Source organism: Mustela nivalis (genome assembly GCF_964662115.1).
Source record: "Mustela nivalis genome assembly, chromosome: 2".
Classification (NCBI taxonomy): Eukaryota; Metazoa; Chordata; class Mammalia; order Carnivora; family Mustelidae; genus Mustela; species Mustela nivalis.
The window spans coordinates 30,164,466-30,189,007 of NC_139021.1; the positions used below are offsets into that span (position 1 = coordinate 30,164,466).

General features: G+C 36.5%; 1 protein-coding gene across 4 annotated transcripts in view; it reads left to right on the forward strand.

Moving 5' to 3' along the window:
• Positions 1 to 24,542, forward strand: part of ANGPT1 (angiopoietin 1) — a 339,791-nt gene that overhangs the window by 217,608 nt on the left and 97,641 nt on the right. For all 4 annotated transcript variants that reach the window (XM_082720024.1, XM_082720022.1, XM_082720023.1 and 1 more), the window contains one exon: positions 20,711 to 20,866. In XM_082720024.1, coding sequence (XP_082576150.1) covers positions 20,711 to 20,866 — 156 coding nt within the window. The remainder of the gene's footprint in view (positions 1 to 20,710; positions 20,867 to 24,542) is intronic.

The following is a 24,542-nucleotide window of genomic DNA, read 5'->3' on the forward strand; positions in this document are numbered from 1 at the left end:
TGTGTAGTGTTGGTGAGCTGCTAGCCAGATGAAAGTATATTTTGTTGTTTCCACCTCACTGAAGGGCAGTTGAGGGGCAGAGACTTGGATTCTAATCCTTACAGAATGATTGAATCTCTGTGAGGCCTTCTTTTCTCTGGGCCCTCGTCTTTAAAGAGAGGACATTTCAGGCGAGACAGCCTTGACGCTTTCCAGATCTTGCAGTGTATGTGAATGTCTGTTTGTGTTCTGTAAATATGGCCAAATTTCAGTTATCGGATAAATTAAATAATAGAATTTAAAAGTTTAAAATAAAATTAGTTGTTTCAATATCTGCCTTTTACTCAAGGATGTGGGATAAGAATTAGACAAACACATTTGGCTTTATGGTATGATTGCAATTTTAGAAGTACTGGGAAAGTAGTCACCTCCTGAATAAGCCCACAGCATTTCCGGAAATTACTTTCTTATATCCCCTTAGTAAACTCACATGCATAGTTGCTCAAAAACATAGCAATTATTTTTATTAGTGGTTCTCAACTGGGCATAATCTTGGCAACATTTGGCAATGTCTGGAGACATTTTTGATTATCACAGCTGGAGTGCTACTAGCATCTAGTGGGTAGAGGTCAGCCATGCTGCTAGAGAGCCCTTAATTTACAAGATGCTCTCCTAAAAACTCACACACAACAAAATGTTATGCTTCCCTCAATGTCAACAGTACTGAAGTTTAAAAACTGTATTCAAGGGATGCCTGGGTGGCTCAGTTGGTTGGACAACTTCCTTCGGCTCAGGTCATGATCCCAGAGTCCCAGGATCAAGTCCCACATCGGGCTCCCAGCTCCACGGGGAGTCTGCTTCTCCCTCTGACCTTCTCCTCGCTCATGCTCTCTCATTGTCTTTCTCTCAAATAAATAAATAAAAATCTTTTAAAAAATTGTATTCAAAATTATAGGTAATTGAATGACAATTCTATCATCATAAAGCAAGTTAATTTTTTTTTTTTCTAAGAATTTCAGTTTTGGTCCATATGGCATAGGTAAGATAGATGTATTTTCAATTACAAAAATCTTCATTCAGTTTATAATGATCCCTGTAATCCCAAAAGGCAGGATTTACTTGAGTAAACAAGTATCATTTAAAAAATTTGAATAACCAGAAGAGTGGTAAGTTGGAAATCATTCATTCATCCTTTTGTGTAAATTAATGCAACGAGAAGTTATTGTGAGGAAAAGCAGACCTGGGTGAATACTGTAGTAGAAGGGGTTAGGAAGCTGGAAGATAGCATAAGAATCCTAGGCACCAGAGGGAGAGGTAAGAAGAATAATGGTACCCACTTTGTCTACTTTTCAAATTTCAGAGTAGCCGCACCATAAGCTACAAATAGTAACAGAACTCAACATATGTGAGTTTCAGTTCTTTTTTTCTAATTCAGCTTTAAATGGGACGTGCCAGTGATTTTTAAATAATCAGTGATTGAAAAGAATAAAGAGGATGCCAATTAATAGATTGGCTGACATTGTTATATTAACTTGGGATTTAGAAATCTCAGTGATTAATAAATTATATCACTAGCTTTTATTCTAGACTGTATAGTTTGCCTTTAAAACATAATAATGAACTATTTCCTACACCATTTGTGATTTAGTTTATTTACTTAATTTTTGCAATTTGAGTATCTTGTTACGTTTGGACTGCTTTTTTTGGTATTAAAAGTCTTATATAATGTAGGTACACAAAAATTCTGTTGAGATAGTATCCTACAAAGCTTAAGCTCTGTTGTATTAATTATTGTTGCTTAACAAATTAGGCCGAAATTTAGTAACTTAAAATATCAAACTTCTGGGGCACCTGGGTGGCTCAGTGGGTTAAGGCCTCTGCCTTCGGCTCAGGTCATGGTCTCAGGGTCCTGGGATCAAGCCTCACATTGGACTCTCTGCTCAGCGGGGAGCCTGCTTCCTCCTCTCTCTCTGCCTGCCTCTCTGCCTACTTGTGATCTTTGTCCAAAAAATAAGTAAAAATCTTTAAAAAAAAATATCAAACATTTATCATGTCATGTAGTTTCTGAGAATCAAGGATCTGGGGACATCTTAGCTGGGTGATTCTGGCTCTGGGTTCCTTGTGAGGGTATAGTCAAACTATTGGCTGGGCCCATGGTTTCCAAATACCTGACTACAGCTAGAGAATCCATTCCAAGGTCATTCATTTGGCTGTTAGTCAAAGTCTTCAGAGCCTCACCATGTGGCCCTTTGCATTAGACTGCTTATGTCTATGGCTTCCCCCAGAGTGATGAGAGAGAGAAAGTAAGAGAAGCGGTGGTGTCTTTTGTTGAAGTGACATATCTCTTCTGCTATTCTTTTGGGAACCAGACAACTCCAGTAGAATGCAGGATGGGGACTGTGCAAGGATATGAATACCAGAAAGAGGGAATCATTGGACTATTTTAGAGGCTGATTACCATGCTAAAGTGCCTTTAAATTCTGTAACCAGCTAGAATTCATCCTACTGGAGTGTCTAAATATAACCATACACAGTAAGCTCTGCAATTGGTCACTTATAGTAATAACAGCGAGATTTGTTAGGAAAAAAGAAAAAAAAGAACCCCTGTTCTAAGAAAATCTGTATTGAGTGTATGTTAGATACACACAATGATCTTAAAAACAAAATGGAACATGCATTAGGTTCTGCTATATATATATATATATATATATATATATATATATATATTTTTTTTTTTTTTTTTTGCTGTACAGAAACAGCTTTTTGTGCCACTCTAGTCAGAATTCTTTGGCTTTTTGGTAGTATAAGAAGTACAATTCTGAGTATGATTTGGAAAGAATTGACTGCTAGTCTCTGCTCTCCCATTTCTTGGCTGCACAACCAGAGCCAAGTTCTCATTTCAGATGCCTCATCTGTGAAATAGCTATGACAACATTCATCTCTGATGGTTGCTTTGAGGTCTAAATGCTATTATGTGAGCAAACTACTCAGCACATTGCCTCATTCACAGTGGGAATATAATAAATAGTAATTATGAATATCGGCTATAACCCAGTGTTTATAAATTGAACATCATGATTCAGGTTGTGAACCAAAAACTTGGTTCGAATCAAATCTTCCTGTAGAAATGAAATAAAATACCCAAGTTTCAGAGGGTCAGTATCCTGGATTCATGAAACTTTTGTTTCTTATTTGAGTTCACATGCAAGCTTTGTGTGTGTGTGTGTGTGTGTGTGTGTGTGTACTGTATTTGTTTCTTGTCCAGATTAAAACTATTCCCCTTACTAGGGGTTACAGTTAAAAAAAAAAAGAAAGAAAGAAAGAAAAGAAAACAAACAAAAACACAGAGAGAGAGAAAATGGCATTATTCTAACCTCACTTTTTGTTTTCACCTGAGGAGAACTAATCTTACTCTGTTCTTGTGATTGTCTCTCTCCAAAATGTCTTGGAAACTGGAGTATTTTAATGCCTTTGTGTGAGAGAGTCTCTTCCTGTCTAGAATCCCATTTAAAGGGATGAAATCCCAAAGTGCACAGTGCCATGACCTTCCCGTGTTATATCATTAGACACGCCCCAGGCAAGGACAAAGCTCAGTGCTTCATGTCCAGTAGCACAGTGGTTTTCAGATGCATTAATGGTAAGTGACACGGGCAGCTCAGAAATCCCAGTGGACTGACTTGCCTGGAATCTTTTATATAGCAAGCATCCATAAGGACCTTTTTAGTTGTGTGATTAAATAAAGAAGTTCTAAGCCCCTGAGGTTTTTGAAATTCTAAACATTAATCTATCTAACAAGTTACTGCTTCTCATGGAGAAAAGAACCATTGACACTGTCAAATATGCCAAATGTCCAGTAGTGAAACATACAAGTAAATTTGTTTTTGTTGCTTTAATGGCATATTTTCTTTGCCTTAAATTTTTATTGAGAGTTATCATCAGTAACTTGAAATTCTTTGTCTTTATCAGTCAATTTCAGAAAACGAAACAGTATTGTTACTCTCCAGGTTCCCGTTATCCTAAGTAGTGTGATGAATACTTTTATAATGTGAATAATTTCATACTTTATCTGCTTTTAAGTCAGATGTTCAGCAAGTTACTGTGACTATAATGTTTAAAATGTTAAAGAAAAGAAGCTGTCTCTTTTTTTTCTCCCATTTTACAATCTTCCCCCAATACCTCCCCCCCTTTCCCACCACACACAGATTTTTATAAAGGATCTGGGAACTTAATTCACTGTAGTCTTTCACTTTATTCATTGTTGGCCTAGCAATTCATAGTCTAATCATCATCAAAATCATAATTATAGATATTTCTGGGTTATAATGGCTCAAGGAGAAAGTTTCTTCTGAAGCTTTGCAAGAACTAGCATGTGTTGTATAGGAGGTTACTCTATACCCTGTGGCTATAAAGTATGGAAGAATTAGTGAATATATATAATACATGGCTTTCTGACATTATATTAAAATACAATAAAATACCATTATTTTTTCCCAGACATTTTGTCCACCATTTAGTGCATAGATTCCCGAGAGTATAAAATAAGAAAGATACTTCACAGTTCTTTAAGAATGAAGATTGGCTAGGGGAGGGTATGTGCTTTGGTGAGTGCTGTGAAGTGTGTAAACCTGGTGATTCACAGACCTGTACCCCTGGGGATAAAAATACATGTTTATAAAAAATAAAAAAAAAAAAATTAAAAAAAAAAAGAATGAAGGTTGGCAAAACGCTAACATTAGGTAGGCAGTAGTATCAGGAATCGACAACATGGTGTTGTAAATCCTTTATCTTTATATGGCTATTGTTTACAAAGTATTTTCATTTTAACTTTACAAAATTTCTTTGACATAAGTAACATTACCTTTACTTTACAGATGGGGAAACCAAGGCTTAGAATAGTTAAGTGATTTCTTCATAGTCACAAAGTAAGAGGAAGCTAGGCTTTTAAGAATGGATCTCTTGTGATTTTTCTTTAGTCCTTAAACAATTCTGTGATGTCAGTATATTATTATTCCCATTTTCTTGATCCAGAAGCTGAAGCACAGAGAAGGAAGACAACTTGCTCAAAATCATACAGCTAGTCACTGGTCAGCCCCGAGCTGTAAGAGTCCATCCAATGCATTCTCTTTTTTTTCACTTTTCTCTGCTGCTTTTCATATGCTGCTTTTCATATGGCTCTAAATCTGCCTTTGGTAAAAGAAAAAATCTGATGGCTAATTTTAACTGTTAATTTTCTTCTTCTTGAATATGTATGACAACAGAGAATTCACACTTCTTTTAATAGATTTCCAAACAGCTTCTCCCAGCCTGGCTCCAGATCAAAATACAAGTACCTGTCATTTGCATAGCATCTTGTAGATGGCCAAATGTTTTCACACACTTCATTTGATTGTTACAACAAACCTATGAGATACTTAGGATAGGTAGAATTAGCAGGATGATTTTTACTGATGGAGTAAGACTTTAAAGTTTAGATGGCTGATAAAGTGGGGGGGGGGGGGTGAACACCTCTCAATCTCCTGATGACATATTCTGGGAGCACTCCACAATGCTACTCTAAAGACAGCCCGGCATCCTACAAGATTCTGCCCACCTATGGCTTCACCAAGATCTTTCTCCCACTTTGAAAGGGATCAAGTGGACCATAGCAAATCTTAACATTTGCACTAAGAGATTCTTGCAACTGGGATGATGGGCATGGAGTATGGTAGCACAATCGCAAGCTCTAGGTTCAGGCAAGGTGGGTGAGAATTCTGGCTCTGCACTGAGCTCTATTTAACTGCATTTTGAGGAAAATTATCTGTCCTCTCTAACTCTCCATTTTTTGTAATGAAAAAGTTGTAAGAAAGCAAATGTGTGATTTCCTGATACCGTGGTGACTTTTCAACAAACTCACCTGACTTCTTAAATGTAACATATCTCATGCTCTGGCATGAGAATCCTTGGCTTTAAGAAGTCAAGAATGTGAAAGCTGCAGGTGGAATCCTAGGATATATAAAGTTCGGGCTTCATGGTTCCCTAAAAATGATAATGTTGATATAATTTTAAGTAAAAAAGGTCATGATGAAATTGAATGCTAAAAGCAACCAGCCCTTTGTGGGAATGCATATCAGGACAGACAAGAAGCTGAGAAGTATGTGCTTTCTCTAAGTTATGTTTGTGCTCAGTCATGTTGAGTTAACTGAGAGGATCTACCAAACTCTTTAGTCCTTCTCTATGAGTGTATGGAACAAAATGTCATGGATTTCATAAACTTGGGGTATCTACTTCATAATCTTTTGCAAGCTCTTTCTATTCTAATAGCTACCACATTATAATGATGTTATCTATTAATATACTTGGCTTTCTCACTAAGACAGGGACTAGGTAAGAACTGTATCTTTTGCATCATTTTAGCTCCATGGCACAAACTGTGCTCATCCCATATAAGAAAATATATGTGTATATATTATATAAACATGCATAATTACACTCTCACATCTGTGTGTGTACCTGTATGTCTTTGTCATTATCTGATCTACTGTTCTGTAATCTTACACTGACTTGATAAAACATAGAATTTTCAAGGGGCAACAATTACAGTCTATTATTTTATCACATATATGTGTATGTATATGTATTTATAGATAGGTATGTATGTATTCATGTATTCCAATTCAATATTCTATATAAATATATATATCTGCAAAACTTATGTAAGTATATTTAGCTGTAAGTACAACTTTGGACAACCTAAATTTTTTTTTTAATTTTTTATAAACATATATTTTTATCCCCAGGGGTACAGGACAACCTAAATTTTTTGAGCAAAAATTATATCACTTTAGCAGTTTCAATTTAGATATAGCTCAATGTGTTTTAACCTAGAGAACACTTACTTAGTAACCTAGAAAACACTTATTTCAAAAAGAAAAAAAAATGTTCATTTGAAGATTATTGATAAAATGTTGTTGGTAAGCTTTTTTTTTTTAACGTCATAATGTTAGAGTACACTCCATGAGAATAAGTTTTCAAAGTGTGTGTACAAACATGAGAATAAGGATTCACCTGACATTTATGTTGGTTTGAAAGGATGATAGTGTAGTGAATAGGAGAACAAGAATAATACTAATCCATATGCCATATGATGATGCTATCTCTGTTTTGGTTGAGTAAATGAAAGAAAATACTTTTCAGCAAGGATAATTAATGAGGCTATAAATAACATATCATCATGAGCTAAGGAAAGAATAAGTCACCTTGTCATATAAAATAATTACTTTATGCTCAGTTTAGGAAGGCCTCCAAGGGCCCATTACATATTGACTTAATCATTCTGTTGATATTCCTAAGCATGATAGTGGTGAAAGTGATTTTTCATTGATTTTAAAAAAGGAAAACAAGTGAATGCAGAGTTTTTGCATGATTGGTTTTTGTTTGTTTTTAACCATTGGAAAGTGATAGGCAAATGTTAGGTGCCTTCTTCCCTCTTCCCCCCGCCCCCAAACTGGTGGCAATGCCTTTGGGATCAAGACAGCTTACTTTAATAGTTAAAGGGCCGGGAGTTTCACCCATCCTGGCTGAAGGCTTGAAGCTGTACTTGAAATGATGGGTTAGCCAAACAAAATATTTCAGCTAGACAGATTTGGGCAGGAAATGGCCCTTTGGGAGCCTTGCACTAACAAGATGCTGAGGCAGACTTTAGTGGAAGGAGAGTGGACCTGCGAATCAGACCAAAGTTTTAATACCAGCTGTAGCGCTTGGGCTCTGTGACCCTGATCACATTATTTAATTTCTCAGCACTTCGACCATTTTATCGGTATGAAATGGTAACAATATCTATTCCAAAGGACAGCTGTGAGGAATTTAAGGAAAGTATATAAAGACCTTGGCTCATTGGCTGACACATAGGAAGCCTCAGTAGATAATGGCTATTATTAGAGGCTTTCCACCAAACTTTCCCCATCAGAAGAGACTCTTTGAGGCTGTTTCTGCTCTTTGTTTTCTCCTGTTTATTAGTTTTCTTTGGTTCTCATAAAGGCAGGCATAAAGGACAGGACTAGAGGAGATAAGCCAGTGGAACCAAAGGGGCATAGTCTGTTTTCCAGGTTTGCTCTGACCACACCACTACTAAATTGCCAGGTGTTTCGAAGTTTCCCACAGACTGAATGCATTCTAAGCACATTTTTGTCTTTCTCTCCTTCTTTTGTTGTTGTTGTTTTTTCCTGAATATAAAATTAAATTCTCATTCTTTTTAAACAAAGTGGAAAATACCAACTATTTCAAGAAGAAAATAAAATTCACCTGTATTCCCATCAGCCATAGATAGGCACTGTTCACAATTCAGTGTTTCTTTTCTTTTTCCAGTGCATACAAATGTGTTTGAATACATTTATCATAATTGAGAACGTATTAAATAAATATATCATTTTGTATACTGCTTACTATGTTGAGCAAGAAAGGTTTTTGTATTGTTTTGTTTTGTTTTTAAGCCATGAAAAGCTGGTTCTTTTTAGTCACTTTGTGCCGTAAAGTCTAGACTATACAGTCTCTACAATGGAAGCCTGCCTAGAAAGTTGGAAGGGCTGCCTTTATGATTGTGGTCATGGTTATTTTAAAATTTTAACATAGTAATTTATGTTTGAAAAGACTATAGAATTAATTTTTCGTTCTGGTAACTTGATTTCTTGTTTCTCTTTCTTTTTCAACCCCCTAATTGCTCTCTCTGGGAAATAACTATTTGTTAAAGATAAAAATTATTTGTACAAATTCTTGAAATATATTCTATAAATGGGACACGATTCATCACACAGCTTTCCTTCCACCCCTTAGAGAAGAAGTGCTAAGGGTTTACTGAGATGTTGAGAAACAATTTGCCTCTTCTTCGTACTCAGGGTAATAGGTCTAAATAGTTTGTACTCCTGTCTTCAGAGTAAGTCAGGCCTTCGGGGACAAGACTATTTTTATTATCAGTTAAAATTATGAAATCTTATTCAGTTCCATAATGCATAATAAGACTATACTGCCAATACACATCTCAGTCTCAAAAACCTAATGTTGATTAAAAAGTGAAAGAGTTGAAGGAGCCATACAATAAGGTAACATTTTTGTAAATCTTGAAAATATAATGAAAAATAAAATGACATGGTTTATTATTTTGTGTATATACCTATGTAGTATAAGTCGATATCAATTTCAGGATAATGACTAATTCTTGTGTGTATGTAGAAGGGGTACTTAGTTCATCTATGCAACATTTTATTTCTTACTAAAAAAAGAATTCAAAGCAAAGGTCAAAATGTGATATTTGCTAAATCTTAATGGGAGCTTAGTAATGTCTAGTATTTCTAAGATTCCAAGATTTTAGAATTTATTATAAATCAGATCAGCCTTTCTTCAATTAGTGAAAAATAGAAGGTTTTGAGTGATCATTGCTTGTTGGGGTTGGGGATAAAATCAGGAAGAAAACTGTGAGGTGACCTACAGCTCTCCAAACTAGATCAGTTGGTCATTATAAAAAGGCCTTTTACATGAGGCACCTGGGTGGCTCAGTGGGTTAAGCCTCTGCCTTCAGCTCAGGTCATGACTTCTGGGTCCTGGGATCGAACCCCGCATCGGGCTCTCTGCCAGGCGGGGAGCCTGCTTCCCCCTCTCCCTCTGCCTGCCTCTCTGCCTACTTGTGATCTCTCTCTCTCTCTCTCTCAAATAAATAAATAAATAAATTTAAAAAGGGGCTTTTACAAAATTCCTCTGGCAGTACATGTGGTAATGAGAGCAGGTATTTTAATAGTTACTTATGCTTCATTTCATTCTCATGGTGTGCAGTTAATTCTAAGAGGGACTATTCACTGTAATGGTAATTTGGGCTCCCTTCCAATAGCACTGGAGATGTAACAAGCATCGCCAAGGCACCAATATGGTCTTTGTGAAAGAAGAAACAATGCTGAGTGTCTGTAGTCCTTTGATGAAAATGAAGAAAAAGAGGGATTTCATATCACTTCTAAAATGTTAGCAATCACTGTCCCTTTCTTAGACTTTGAATAACTGTCTTCATCCTCATAATCTTTCTAGTTCTTGGACCAAGGGTAATTTAAATAAGAACTACTTCAAATATTATTCAGGAAAAGTTAGACCTCACATAATACTTTGGAATGTTTATTATGCAATGACGTTGACAGCTTTATGCCTATACAAACTTACTGTATGTTCCATTGAGTAATCCCACATTGTAGGAGAAAACACCCATACACACACACACACACACACACATGCACATGCACACACACACACACACATATATAATTTAAGAAGAGAAGGAAGATGACTAGATCACTTTTATTTCAAGGGAAGAAGTAGGATGTATGGAAAGATAATAGCCTAAAAAGTCAGAATGTTGAACAGGTTAGATTTTAAGTGCAATACCTTGCAATTTCATATGAAATACCAGAGTAAAATGATAGCAGTTTTCTACCTTGTAGTGGGAATTCCTGAAAAATCTATGAATCTCTTAATTATTTAGGCTTTTATACTTATGTTTAAACTCATCTGCTAAGTATTTAAATTGCATGACCTGGCCTACAGTGTTTTAATGCAGGAGTTTTTCCTTAAAGATGAATAACATAAGCTGCTTGTTTGCATCACTGTCATTTGTCATAGGAGAAAAAGAACAGAGTTTGCAGAAGATGTTTCTTAGTATTATCCTGTAGATAGTCTCTTATATTCATCAACCCCCCACAGTTACTGTCTGCTGGGGTGCTCACTAGTTCAAATATCAAAGCTTTCTTTTTTAAGTGAATCGGAATGTATTTTATGTAGCATACAAGGGGATAAATGTTATTCCAGATAAACTAGAAACTAAAACAAAACAAAACTACAACAACAACAAAACCATTCAATTAAAGGAAGATAAATGTTTACAATTTTCTGTTTCAAACAGTATCTTCTTTTTTTGTAAATTATCACTTTTGATTGGTATAAAAACAAAGTGTATAAAGTTGCTTTGTGTTTCATCCATTTTCTCTATCATCTAAGTGTAAATTCAGAATTTAGGAAAAAAGTTTCTCAAATGTTAGACAGTATACTGTAGCTGTCCATGACTGTTAAACAGGTATTATCTATAGTGATTAAATTTGACATAAAATAGAACTCATCCACAGAAAAGTAATGCATTGGTGATTTTAAATTGGACATTAATGAAATTAACTATAGTGAAATGAGCAGAACCTCAAGATATAATGAAGAATCTGACACACATATGTTGGGAGTAGAGGGATATATGTGTATGAGAGCACATGTGCACAAGTAAATACACACACATATACATACATATACTTATATGTGTTATTAAGTAGGTGAATTTATACTTAGTATATTTGAAAATATGGTAAAGTATGAAGAAATTATCTGCCTGAGCCTACTAAATGAATTTCGCATTAAAATCTGAAGGTATGCTTTTGCTCTGTGTGGGGCCACAAAGGCATGATCTTGATTCTGACCAGAGAATTCTTCACTTCCTGAATAGCGTATTCCGGGAGGTGGTCAGGACCATCATCTTGCCTACGCCAGCATAGCTTCTTGCACGTTGTCATAGTCCTGCCTACTTCTTTATCCTCTAGCCTCCAGGGTTTTCAGGCTCCATTTTTGTGTGTTAAGGCAGACATAAGAAATGTATGCCCCCTCTGCCGTACTCATTTAGGACTGACTCTAGGAAGACCTCCTTGATTCCTGCATTTAGAGGTTTCATTTATTCCTTCACCCTCCCCCACCAAACAGGCAGGTAGGCAAACATTTGTACCTTCATTCTAGCACTTGTAATATACTTGTATTATAGATAGTCTTATTAATCAGAATCAAGTTTTACTCATTCTTTTGCTTTCATTGTGTAGCGCAGTAATTAAAACATGGTTAGTTTTCAGTGTGTTTGCTGGATTTAACTTAATTTAAATAATTACCTATAACTAGATGACTGAAAAAAGAAGAAAGGTACAGTTAAGACAAAGTGGGGTTATGTGGTCCAGTAAGTGAGAATATATGCCTTCAAACCTATCTACTTTTGCATCTTTACTTTGTTCCCGTTGACATTCAGAAAGGCATCATCAGTAATTGGTTATGCAATATTTTATTCTTTCAGAAACAAATGTAAGCTCACAATTGGAGTCTGTTAGTCATTGATTCATTGCATTGATTCATGCATTATTTGAATTTATTTAAATTTATGAAGAGCGGGGTGCCCAGATGGCTCAGTTTGTTAAGTGTCTGTGTCTGCCTTTGGCTCAGGTCATGATCTCAAGGTCCTGGGATCGAGCCCCATATCAGGCTCTCAGTTCAGCATGCAGTCTGCTTCTCCCTCTCCCTCTGTGAGCTCACTCTCTCATCCTTGCTGAAATAAATAAAATCTTTAAAAAATAAAATAAGATAAAATAAATTTACAAGAGGCACCTGGCTGGCTCAGGTAGTAGAGTATGCAGCTCCCGATTTTAGGGCGGTGAGTTCAAGCCCAATGTTGGGTATAGAACTCACCTTAAAAAAAAAAAAAATGTAATATTACTCTAACTTATTTATTTACTTCGGGCCAGGTATTAAGTGATACCAGGAAGAATAGTTGTTTGCCTTCAAGGAGCTTGTAGTGTACTGAAAACGATGGTGTTATTAAAAAAAAAAAAAAAAAAAAAGGCATAGGATGCTCTAGAAGTACAAAGGAAGAGGGCATGTGGGTGACTCAGTCAGTTAAGCTTCAGACTCTTGATTTTGGCTCAGGTCATGATCTTGGGGTTGTGAAATCAAGCCCCACAATGGGAGTCTTCTGGGATTCTCTCCCTCCCACTCCCTTTACTCCTCTGTACTTCATTGTCTCTCTCTAAAATAAATAAATGAATATTCAAAAAGAAGAAGAAGAAAAGAAAGATATTATAGAGAGGGGAGTCATGAAAAGTTTCCTTAAGGAGGAAGAACTTGAACTTAGTTTTGGAAAACAGGACCTAGCCAATGAAAAGATAGATAGAAAAGAAATATTCCAATCGGAAGCAAAGCCTTGTGCATTTTTTTATTAAAAAAAATAATGTGTATTTAGAAAAATAATTCGGTATGGCTGGAGCATAAATTACAAGTAGGGCAAAGGAGGCCAGATACAGCTCATAAAGATTCTTTTATGTTGATTAAGGAGTCATGACTTTATCTGAAGGTACTGGAAGCCACTGAAAGTCAAATTTAAGCAGTACTGTGACGAGGACAAATTTATGTTTTAGATAGACCCTCTGGTTATGCCATGGATGATGGACTGGAGGATGTCTGGAGTCAGGAGAGCAGTTATAGGGCCAAAACAAATCCAGGAGAAAAATGACAAAATCTGAGCTAAGTCAGTGCCCATGAGAATAAAGAGATGTGGTAGGGGTAAAGGGAAGTAGGGAGAGGGATGGACCTAGGCACTCTTCAGGAGACAGAAGCAACAGTCTGGGACTGACTGAATGTTGAAAACAAAGGCAAAGAATAAAAAGGTGACTCCCTGTGGCTTGGATGAATGGGTCGGTGATAGTGGTGTCATTCATTAATATAAGAAACATAAGGAGAAAGCCAGGACATGCTGGTGAAAGACAAGAAATATATTTTGGACAGAATGGTGTCTGGGAATTAAGGAAACCAGAAATTCTAGCTTGCTTTGGAAACTTGATCTAAGGCTTTTATATAGTGTTCCTGTGCATTTTTTTCCTAATTGCCTTTAAAGATATGTATTATATATGTTATAGACATAAATATATACATCCATATTTCAATTTTCTATAATAAATTAAAATCTTTCATACTCTAATACTTTAAAAGAGAATTTTTAAATCAAGTAATTTGAGAGCTTCAAGCATTAAAAATAATCTAATCCAGACCTTCATTTCATAGGTCAAGATCTGAAACCCAAATTGTTTAAGTAACTTGCCCAAGTTTGTTGAATAAATCAGTAATAGTACCTGGATTAAAATTCAGATAACCTGACTCCTGCCTGACTGTGCTTTTTATATACCATCTCCCTTTAAAAACACGTAAAGCAGGGAAAAACATATAAGGGGAAAAATTAAGCAGATACTTATATTTTAAAATTTCATGACTCTGAATTTTTTTTGGTTGTCAGGTGAGTATAAGTGAAGGTTAATATAAAAGAGAGCTTCCAGGATAATAGGGTATATTTTGGCATAGGAAACATCTCATTCATTTAGGTGGAGAGAGAATGACTTTCCTGGGTCTTGACCCAACTCTGGGTTGTATATGTGACAGACCACTTTCAATAGCCACAAAAATGTGGTCTTAAAAGAATCAAAACCAAGAAAAATTATTGCGGGATTTGTTCATGGAGGATATTCTGGCAGGCCCTTGATAGCTTAGCTTCTCTCTGTGCCTCAGTGGGGGTATTGCTATTAGTCTTTTGGAGGTGATATCATAAAGTCCCACTCACCTTATTGTCAATAGCTGAGAGCTTCTCCCTATCAAACAGAAATAATATTTACAGGAAGAAATGTAGTCAGAGGTAAACGAGTATTTACCAATGTTGTTGATTCATCTAGGGATGCCTGGGTGGCACAGTTGTTAAGCGTCTGCCTGCAGCTCGGGTCATTTTCCTGGAGTCCTGGGATCAAGCCCTGTATCAGGCTTTCTGCTCAGCAGGAAGCCTTCTTCTCCCTCCCCCACTCCCCCTGCTTGTGTTCCCTCTCTCACTGTGTCTCTCTCTGTCAAATAAATGAATAAAATCTTAAAAAGAAAAAAAAGATTCATCTCGACATATCTATGTCTTGCAAGACTCAACTCTTTGTACACATTATATCTGGTACCAGACTTAATACATACGATGCATTTATCATATATTTGCTAGGACTAAATTGACATGATGCATGGTTAATAAGCCTGAACTAATTTTAGAATCTGGCTCCGGTTTTTGCCATTTGTGTGGCAATGCATAGAAAGAATAAAATCAGGGGGATGCTTAGGCTCTGTGACTGAGGAACAGCTAGCTGGTGGACATCAATGCTGGGAGGGAAGATAGAGTGCAGAAAGCCGAGTCAACACCCCAAAAACTGATGGAGCATGAATTGGTATTATCAAAAGGGCACCTCAAACCAGGAGTCCGGAGAAATGAAGCAAACAGCAGGAAGCAAGGAATAAGGAAATGTGGGGTGGGCCAACAACACTGGCAACCATTGTTGCTGGCTCAGCTTGATGATGTAAGTCTGAGTTTCCCACACACTGAGTGAACACAGCCTGACATCTGACATCAATTAGTTGTTTCACCTTGCTTTCTAGAACCTCTCTGAATCTCAGTCACCACATCTATAAAATGAGATTTTGGGAGCCCATAATTTTTAATGTCTCTTCTAGCTTGCTTAGTCTAATGGTTTTCTTTCTTCCATAAATAGTAAGTGCTCCTTCAGATACCAAAAGGAGAAATGGGATTCATGTCATGCGTATCAGTACAGAAACTATTTCAAATGTCAGCTAAATAGATCTGTTGTCTAAAAAGACAATTTTAGTTTGCCATTTGGTAAAAGAAACAGTATACTGGGAGATCTAATAATAGAAATTCTTGCAAATAGTTTATTTGGCCTAAGCCATCTTTTTATAAAACCATAAACCTAGAGGTAGTTGTATTTTCAGTATTGCCACTGATTTATGAAACAAGGATATTAGATAAAACTATCAACATTTAAAGCATTTTTTGCATTGTTTTACCTTTTTATTGCTTTCCCATATTTACCCTTTTACTTTATTTCACGGTTGTTTTGCCATAACTGAGTAGTACCATATGCACCAACATTCAATAAGAGTCCACTTAATCTACAACATATTTTAAGTGAACAATGCCTTTGTCAATTTTTATAGAGCTTAAAATTTTTTTTTCTTAAGAATTACATGGAGAAATTCTATTCTTTGTGCTTTAAGATATGCTCTTGTTTAAGAGAGGCCTTGAAGTGAAATGATAAAGAATGAATTTCATATGCAAGACATGTCATAGTATCACACAGGTTTTGGTTCTCATGAATTCGAAGCAGCAAGAATCTTGAAGGCCCAGTAAGAAAGCTCTCTCAAAACAGTTGTCTCATCTTGGAAAGTCATAGTACTCATTGGGCAAAAGACATGGGCAAATGATTTGTGAGTGAACTGCAAATGACTGATAATCTTGACTTCTTAAAAATATTTTTTCTCTACTTAATAATGCAGCTTGTCACACAGTTGACTATATATGTGCTTTCCTACATGAACATTTCCCAGGACCTTATAGCCATCAATCTGTATGAAAATGATTAAATTTAAAAAATGAAAAATTATCAATCTTTAAACAAGTTTCTCCTCATCTTTTCTGTAGCCTTCACTTTATGTATTTACTGCATGAATATTATGTGTTACCAGTATTTGTCTATGACATTAGTGGTGGTGTGCTTGTGCTTGATGACTGTCTTTAGAATGGAGCACAACCTGCAGGGTCTCCTAGCCTCTTTCAAAGCAACATACCAGCTCTTTCACCCACTCCTGTGTGATGGTAGATAATTTACACTAACTTCCTGTTTCCTTATCAGCGAAATGAGGAAGCAGTACAGTGCCTAGACTGTTAAAAAGAAGATACTTAACCTTAGTAGAGGCTTAGTGTGTTCTTGTTGTTATTTTCTTTGTTATTATTTTAGAATAGCTTGCAAGAAATAGAATGGGTAGAAGAAAACAAATATGTTATAAATCTCATACTAAGCAAAAAAGGTAGGAATTGATGAAAGAACTTTTAATGGCCCACTGCATTAAAAGTGATAGCAAAGTGAACTTTCCACATAACTGGCCCTAGAACCTCTTACCTCCCTTCAAATTAACTTGGCATCCAGTATGATGAAGCAGAATAAAGTAATCACTCTCCAATGATGCATGTTTTTCTCGAAGAAGTGCATAAATTAGTTCTCAGTGAACTGGCTAAAAAGGAAATCACTCCTTCATTAATCAATCAACCAACCAGTCCATAACAGAGCAGTTCTCCTAAATCTGAAGCTAGTGGAAGGAACATCAGAAGGTAGTGTTGAGTCCTTTCTTTCATCTCTATTAAGTCACCTGAGGCCTCTGAGCACCATCTCTTAAATACATCAGAAAATAGAGCCAATACTCCCCATGTAGGGTTGGTGTTTGTATCCAGTCAATGTGTATGAAAGCTTTTTTAAACACTGAATCACTACAAATTTAACATTATTTCTTTGCTTTAAACATCATTAATTGTTCATTATCTCATTTCAGCTGGCATCCTCCCTTCTCTTGCTGGTCTTTTGGCCAGTTTATCTAGAGTCAGACACTGAGAGTGGCAGAACAGTCAAATTATTTGATGCTTCCCGTTGGGAGTCTCTTGCTTTATAATCTCTCAGGTCTGTACCTTAGAGGCTTCTAAAATATTAAAACTTGAAGTAGCCATCATATTTTGCAAACAAATTTTTAAAACCAGTAGGGAATATATGAGGACAATTGAATTTGTTACAAATTTTTCCTGAACCTGGCTGATAGGACACATCAAGATGTATTTCACAGTTCCACATCTACAGAGGAATGTTTAGAGATAAGATGAAAGTAGCCCTCCTTATTAATCACACATTGTATATTGACTTCTGCCTCCCTCCTCAGCCTTTAAATCAACTACGTCTGGTTTTTGCTCCTTAACTGTGCCATTATCTTTTGCATTAAAAGGCAGTTACTCCTAGAGAGAGCAGCCCCACTTGATTAAAAAATAATTGACTGGAGTTATATACATGTTACTAATCATGGCAGCCCAAATAAGAATTTTAGTATAGGTTGGAGACCTACTATATTTCTACAGCAGGGTTAGCAGAATTGGGAGGATCTTTGTGATGAATGCCTATGTAAAGCAGTTATGTTGTTTTGCTGGTGTTAACTTTTAAAGTTAAGAAAAGCCATAATAATACAGACTAAATAGATAGGAGTGGACAAAGATAGGATCAGAAAGCAGCTGAGCCTTGATGTACTAACTCTTTGCCAGAAGGTGTCTTCCTTTATGGAGACTGAAATGATTATATTATACCCAGAGCAAGCTAAGCTCTGAGAAATAACTCCCAGTAACCAGCTGCATAAGAAATTGATGTAGGGTGCCTGGCTGGTTCAGCTGGTCAAGCATGCATCTTTTGATTTTTGGGTTATGAGTTCAAGCCTCACTTTGGGCATAGAGCCTACTTTTTAAAAAATAACGTTTAAATATCAAGTAGATATGTATTGGAGCTCCCTGATTAGTGAATTCTCTCTCACTAGACGAATCTACGTGGGAAACCAGGTTGTTATTTGAACTTTCTTGGTAAGCAGTGAATGTGACATTGAATAAATATAGTGTTCTAAATCAATGCTACTCAATGAAATTGTTGTCATTTTGCAAACAAGTAAGAAGTTTTCTCCAGAATGTAAATTAAAGCATTAGAGCATGGCTTTCTTCATTGACAGAGTCTTGCTACTACACACACACACACACACACACACACACTATATTTGTAGTAGTGCTTAGTGACAAAGGTAATTTGCATTCTACTACAGTTTCTTCATTTCGTGACAGACTGTTGAAAAACAGGTCTCATATAGACAGTTATTCTGTGGACCACACTTTGAGAAGCATTGGTCTTTGCCTAAATCAGAATTGTACTGGGAAGCTTTTAAAAATAAAGTTGTCCAGTATATACCCTTGAAAATTCCGATTCAGAGTTCCAGTGTGTTGCACATTCATCTGCATTTTTAAAATGCTTCTCATGAGGTTTTGATAAATATACAAGGTTGAGGCTCTACATAGTAAAATCACAGAGTAATTAAATAGTGTTAAATTGAAAAGGTTAGAGATTGAGAATGTGGGTTTTGGCATTGGGGGTACTTACTGTTTCTCTTGGGCAAATTGCTGTGGATTTTCTAGGCCTCAATAGTCTCACTTTTAAAGCAGCTATAGCAATACCCACCACATAAACTTGTAAAGGTTAAGTACTGTTATAAAAAGAAAGCACTTAGTTCAGTGCCAACCACACAATTAATGAGTGCCAGTTGTATACATCTCCATGATGGAGATTCTCCTCCCACTTTTAAGAATATACCCTTTTATAACTCCCCCCTCAAAAGTCAAAGGATGTTATGAGAGAAGGGGAAATATGATGCAGAATCCAAAACAACAGATGTCTGATGCTCTGGCCTACCTTCCTTTCCATTACCTTTCTATTATTTTTAAATGTTTTGTCAAGATAATTTCTAGATATTTATTCTAACCTGTGCTATATTTGTTTTATAACAGATGTTTGTAGGTTGATTTTTCCCCCTCTCTTCTAATTTCAGAATAAAGAATGAAGGGGAGTTACTTGATATTACCAAGGACATAGTCAGAATTTATTAATAACAGTATGAGTTTGATTCTAACCTCTCATTTTCTTTCACTTGGGGCAGACTTATGTTTGATAAATAGAAATAAGCAAGAGATGGTGTTAGAAAGTGAGCTGCCAAGGTTTCACAAAGGGGAATTTAGCTTTAGACTGTATTTATTACATGACAATAATGTTACTATGGATTATAAAATAGTGGATGTATTATGGTCCACTAAATCAGTAAAAATCACGTAGCTGTTAATGATTTGGAACCCGGTTTGTGGAGCACAACTTGGCAGAGCTATCAAGTGGTTGAGAGTGTTGGTATGAAAGTTAAGGACTTTAGTACTCAAATCCAAGTCTGGCTGTTTTTGTGGTGTGTGGCCTTGGACCTGACTTCTCTGGGATGCAGTTTCCCCATATGTGTAATTGGGTAATAAAATGTAGTCACCACAGGGTGGTGGGGGAGAAGTAAGTGCACCGACAGGGAGTTGTGGGCTTCTTCTGTATTTTTCAAGCAGTGCTTATGCTCGGCTTTACTCTCTGCAGTGCCTAGCACCCTCCCTTCCAGTAAGACACTTAATAATTCTTCCTGGCCCCCATGGTACAATTTATTTTACAACCATAGTATTCTCCAAGATGGCACCATAGAGGACGAAATGTTACCCAAGGCGGGGAGCGCAAATGCTGCTTTATGGGTTATACATTCATTGCCTTTTTATTTTATTTTATTTAAATAAATCAAAGGAGCACTGAGAATGGTTTTCGCTGCCTCTGCAGCTCATTCCGTATACTGTTGTCTGAACTTTACTAAAAGCTTGTGTTTTGGGCATCTGTCTTCCTCCTACTCCTTGTGTAATTCTCTAACCCAGCATGCTCTTTTCATTACAGAAATGAAAGTGGGAGACTGAGTTTTTTTCAGAGATTAGTGGGCAATATGGTATAATGAAAAGACCAGAGAACCAAGATAGAGATTTAAAGGATCATACGAACACTGCTGCATTCTTGCTGGGTGACTGTGGGCTCATCATTGACCTTTGTCTGATTCTGTTTCCTCAGCTACAAATAAAAACAAACAAACAAACAATAAACCCACAAAAACCAATGAGGCCATCAGTGCCTAACTCACATCTTTTTGTGAGGGTTGAAGGAGTTGTAGAAAATAAGAAAGCACTACCCAAGTACAAATACTTGTTACGATTGTGATGATTATATGCATGTATTGGTATATTAGGAGTTTACTAGCAACTGGGTTCCTGTGTGCTCTGCTCCCATTTCCCCAGCTCCCAGAAATTCAGAGGATCCCTGCCAGATGGCTGATTTGCCAGCTGTGTCTTGTTTTGTCATTGTAAATATTCCACGCTCCGAGAGACTTTGCTTATGATGTAGTATGTTTTGTCCTTTATCTCCTGCAGATTGAGAACTACATTGTGGAAAATATGAAGTCGGAGATGGCCCAGATACAGCAGAATGCAGTTCAGAACCACACGGCCACCATGCTCGAGATAGGAACCAGCCTCCTCTCTCAAACCGCAGAGCAGACCAGAAAGCTGACAGATGTTGAGACCCAGGTACACCCCTGGGCCAGAGTCGACAAACTCTTCACTAAGACAATTTTTTTCCCTTTTAGCTTACTCCATAAACACAGAGCACATTTCACTACCGAGACTGGGGAAACATATACATTTTTGTTTATTGGTAATAACAACAGTGACTGCCTGACACGCTGTGCATGTTTCTTTTGATTTAACAAGGGTTGGTGTATTTAGCTTTGCATGTGTTTGCAAAAACAGGACTGGCAAAGGGCTTAATCAGCATTGAAATTTAAATAAACACTGCAGCTACCAACTGTGATATGATATGTGTCAAACAGAATAGCCATTTGGGTCAAATTGGTGCCTTTGATGTGCATTTCTGTTGTGTCCTGCTTCGTCTCTGGTAATGCACCAGCCACAAGGGCACCTGCAGAGGTTTGGTGCAACAGTAGACAGGCAGGAAAACAAAGTGAACTGATCAGCAATGTGTAGATTTTTTTATTTAGCATGATTTTATAATGAGGAGTCAATTACAACTCTCCACATAATATCTGTATCATCCTACCATGGACAATGACAGACTTTTTTTTAATGGACAATCATACTTATTTCAGTACAAATCAGTAAAATGCCCGTTAATCATCAGTCACAAACCCACTATTACAGTTGAGTGAAAATATTTTTGGTGATTTGAAGATGATCTCTTGGTCTCCTTTTTACCACGGAAATGGTTATCCCATTTACCATTCTGAAACTCAGAGGATGAGTCTATCTCAAGGTAATTGGTTTCTGGAAACAAAGCTGAAATATATTTTAAAAAATAAACTGAAGCTTACAAAATTTTCAAGAATTTATTTGGCCATGCATCAACTCAAGTTGAGCAGTGCTTAGCTGAATGTGGTTAGGAATAGTCTAATGTGTGAGCTAAGAGAAAGGTTTAAACAGAGGAGATGCAGAAGCAAAGCAAGGAAATTATTTGATTGACTGTAGCCTCAGCAGTTGCCTTATTTGGGGGAGCCTTGTTGGCTGTAATTGAGTTCCTAACTTTCATTTTCTGGGATTGAAGTGCACTGACTCTGGCTGAGGCTTTGATTTACTTCTATAGGTTACCAAGGCATTAGAGCCATCTCAGTTTAAGGGCTTCCTTGTTTAAATATTTTAGCAATATAAATTCAAAAACAAGATGCAACTTCATTTCTGCTTTATTTTATTTCTGTTAATGGCATCATAGATCATATGATATTTAAAGATAAAGAACAATGACCGTTTATATGGACAGAGAATTATATATTACACAGACAACTTTCCCAGATACAAATGATTTTTATGGAAACCATTTAAAGCAGACAGAGGTCAGAAAAGTTTGAGCAGTTATCCCATATTGATACAGCTGGTCAATTGAATCTTGCACTCAAATGGAGGCATTCTCATTTCTTTCCTTTTCTATCCCTCTTGATTAGCAATGCTAATCATTAAAATAAATAAGAACTTAAATGAGGATTACACTGGAGCAGTAAATCACATGGCTTTGGCAAATATTTTTTTCTGCACACCATCATCAATAACCACAGGCAATGGGGAAGGGAAGACTACGTATTATAACTAAAAAGTTTGAAACATTACTTAATCATTTATCATCATACCAGGCGAGCTTGGTCTTCTGCACTTATTGACTTCTGGTAGTATAAATAATATGAGTGTATTTTTTCTTGTTTTTGTAAGAACAGAACACTCACCATCTTCATCTTCTACATAGAATTCTATATATTCAAAAACTGGAACAACACAATTAATACTACCATACCTAGGTGAACATTTGAAATTTTTATGTATTTATGTTACAAGTTTTAATGACCTACCTGGAAGGGCTTTGTTTTTTTCTACCCCCAAAATCCTTTAATCCTTTTTTTTTTTTTTTTTGTAAGAGATAACTTGTTCTACATCTGTAAGGTTAAGAAATATGTACTTTATGGAAAATGGTAGAGAAAATTCATAAGATAAAAAAAAAAAAACCCTTCTCTCAATGGGGAACAGCTAAAACTAAATACTCCTTAAAGGCCAATGAAAGTTTATTGGATGCACCAAGAAGAATTTTAAGATAGCTAAAACCTAGAAAACATCTAAAAAAAATCACACATCTAACTGAACTGGCAATGAGAGGGAGGTAGAGAAGGAAGACAGTGGCTCAGACCAGCTATGTCCTACCTTATGAAGTAAATCCTGGGTGTTCCTTTCATCTTTATCTTAATGTCTTCCAACTGTCTATGCTGTCTGTTAATCTGTGTTGCTCCAGAACATTTTCACGTGAATGTATATATACATGATGTTTAGTTGAACCTTTGTAAGAGAACGCGTTCTACTTAGTCATAACTACTCTAGTTCACTCAAGTACAGATGCAGGAACAAGTGACAAACTAAATTTTAAATTATCCCTTAATATAAATGCATTCTATTCTTGTATATTAAGTATTTTTGTAAAGAAAGACCAGTAGATCCTTTTGTGCTATGAAAGCCTGTCCATAGGTTTTTGCTCCCATATTACTCCTCCTTTGTTTCACACAGTATGTGTTGCTTTTCCTAAACTGAATTCAGGCTCTCAGTTATTTTAGTAACTTAGAACAATGGATTTGCACTACATTTCCATGTGCTAACTTTTACATGATGATGTTATAAGGATAAGTAGCTTATTTCTTTTTGGTCCTTTCTCTAGACCTTCTAGACTTGAATTTAACAAAAGGTGGCAGAAACATTGTTTTACTGCAATGCCATTTTAAAATACTTGTGTGTTCAATAACCATCATAATCAGAAAAGAAACAGATAATGAGCACATCTAGATAACCCTGCTAGACAAGGCACTGAGCGTCAGGCGCCAGCACCATGCCCATACCTTCCTCCTTAGTCTCACTTGCGGTGTTTTTCTCACTCTGTTATCAGTTGGTGCCAAAATGTTCTTTACTTCCAGTTCCTCTTTCTGAGTGTGCACTATAAAGGGGTTAGTTACAAACATTATTCATGTCCCTTCCTTCCTGTCAGTCCATTTCTGGCTTCTACCACAGGCCAGTTTTGATTAGAGGTACATTAGTAGACAAACTACATTAAAATCCATCTCTAATAATTAGTGTTCAGCTCTGTTCTAAGCAATTTTACAAATGTTAACTATTTAATAATTTAATAAAACTCTTAGAGGGCAGGTACCATCATCATCCCTCAATTAAAGATGTGAAAACTGAAATCTAGAGAGGAGAAACAACTTGTCCTGGGTGAGACAACTAATAGTAAATGTTAGAGCAAAGATTTGTCCCCCGGAAGTCTGACATCAGAGTCTACATGCTTTTTATACTGGCTCTCTTTTTCCTCCTGCCTTTCTCAGAATTCCTTTCTCTATTTAGGGCTGTAGACACTAAAAGGGTCCAGGCAGAAGGTAAGATGGAAATTAGATAGAACAAAAGTAATGTGAACCTAATAGCAAGCCTGAGTGTTTTCTATAAATGATAAAGTCGCTGCTGCCGCTGCTGTTGCTGTTGTGCCGATGGTGCCATCAACTGTCGTCATGTTACCATGTACCTTGAAGTCGTCTCGTGTAATCCTAGAATCTCGTTGTCCTTACCACTTGCTGGCTGTGTAACTATGGGGTAGTTCCTTAGACACTTGGGCTGAGTTTCCCCTAATATCCAATTATTTATATAGAAACCATTGTGTTAGGAATGGAAT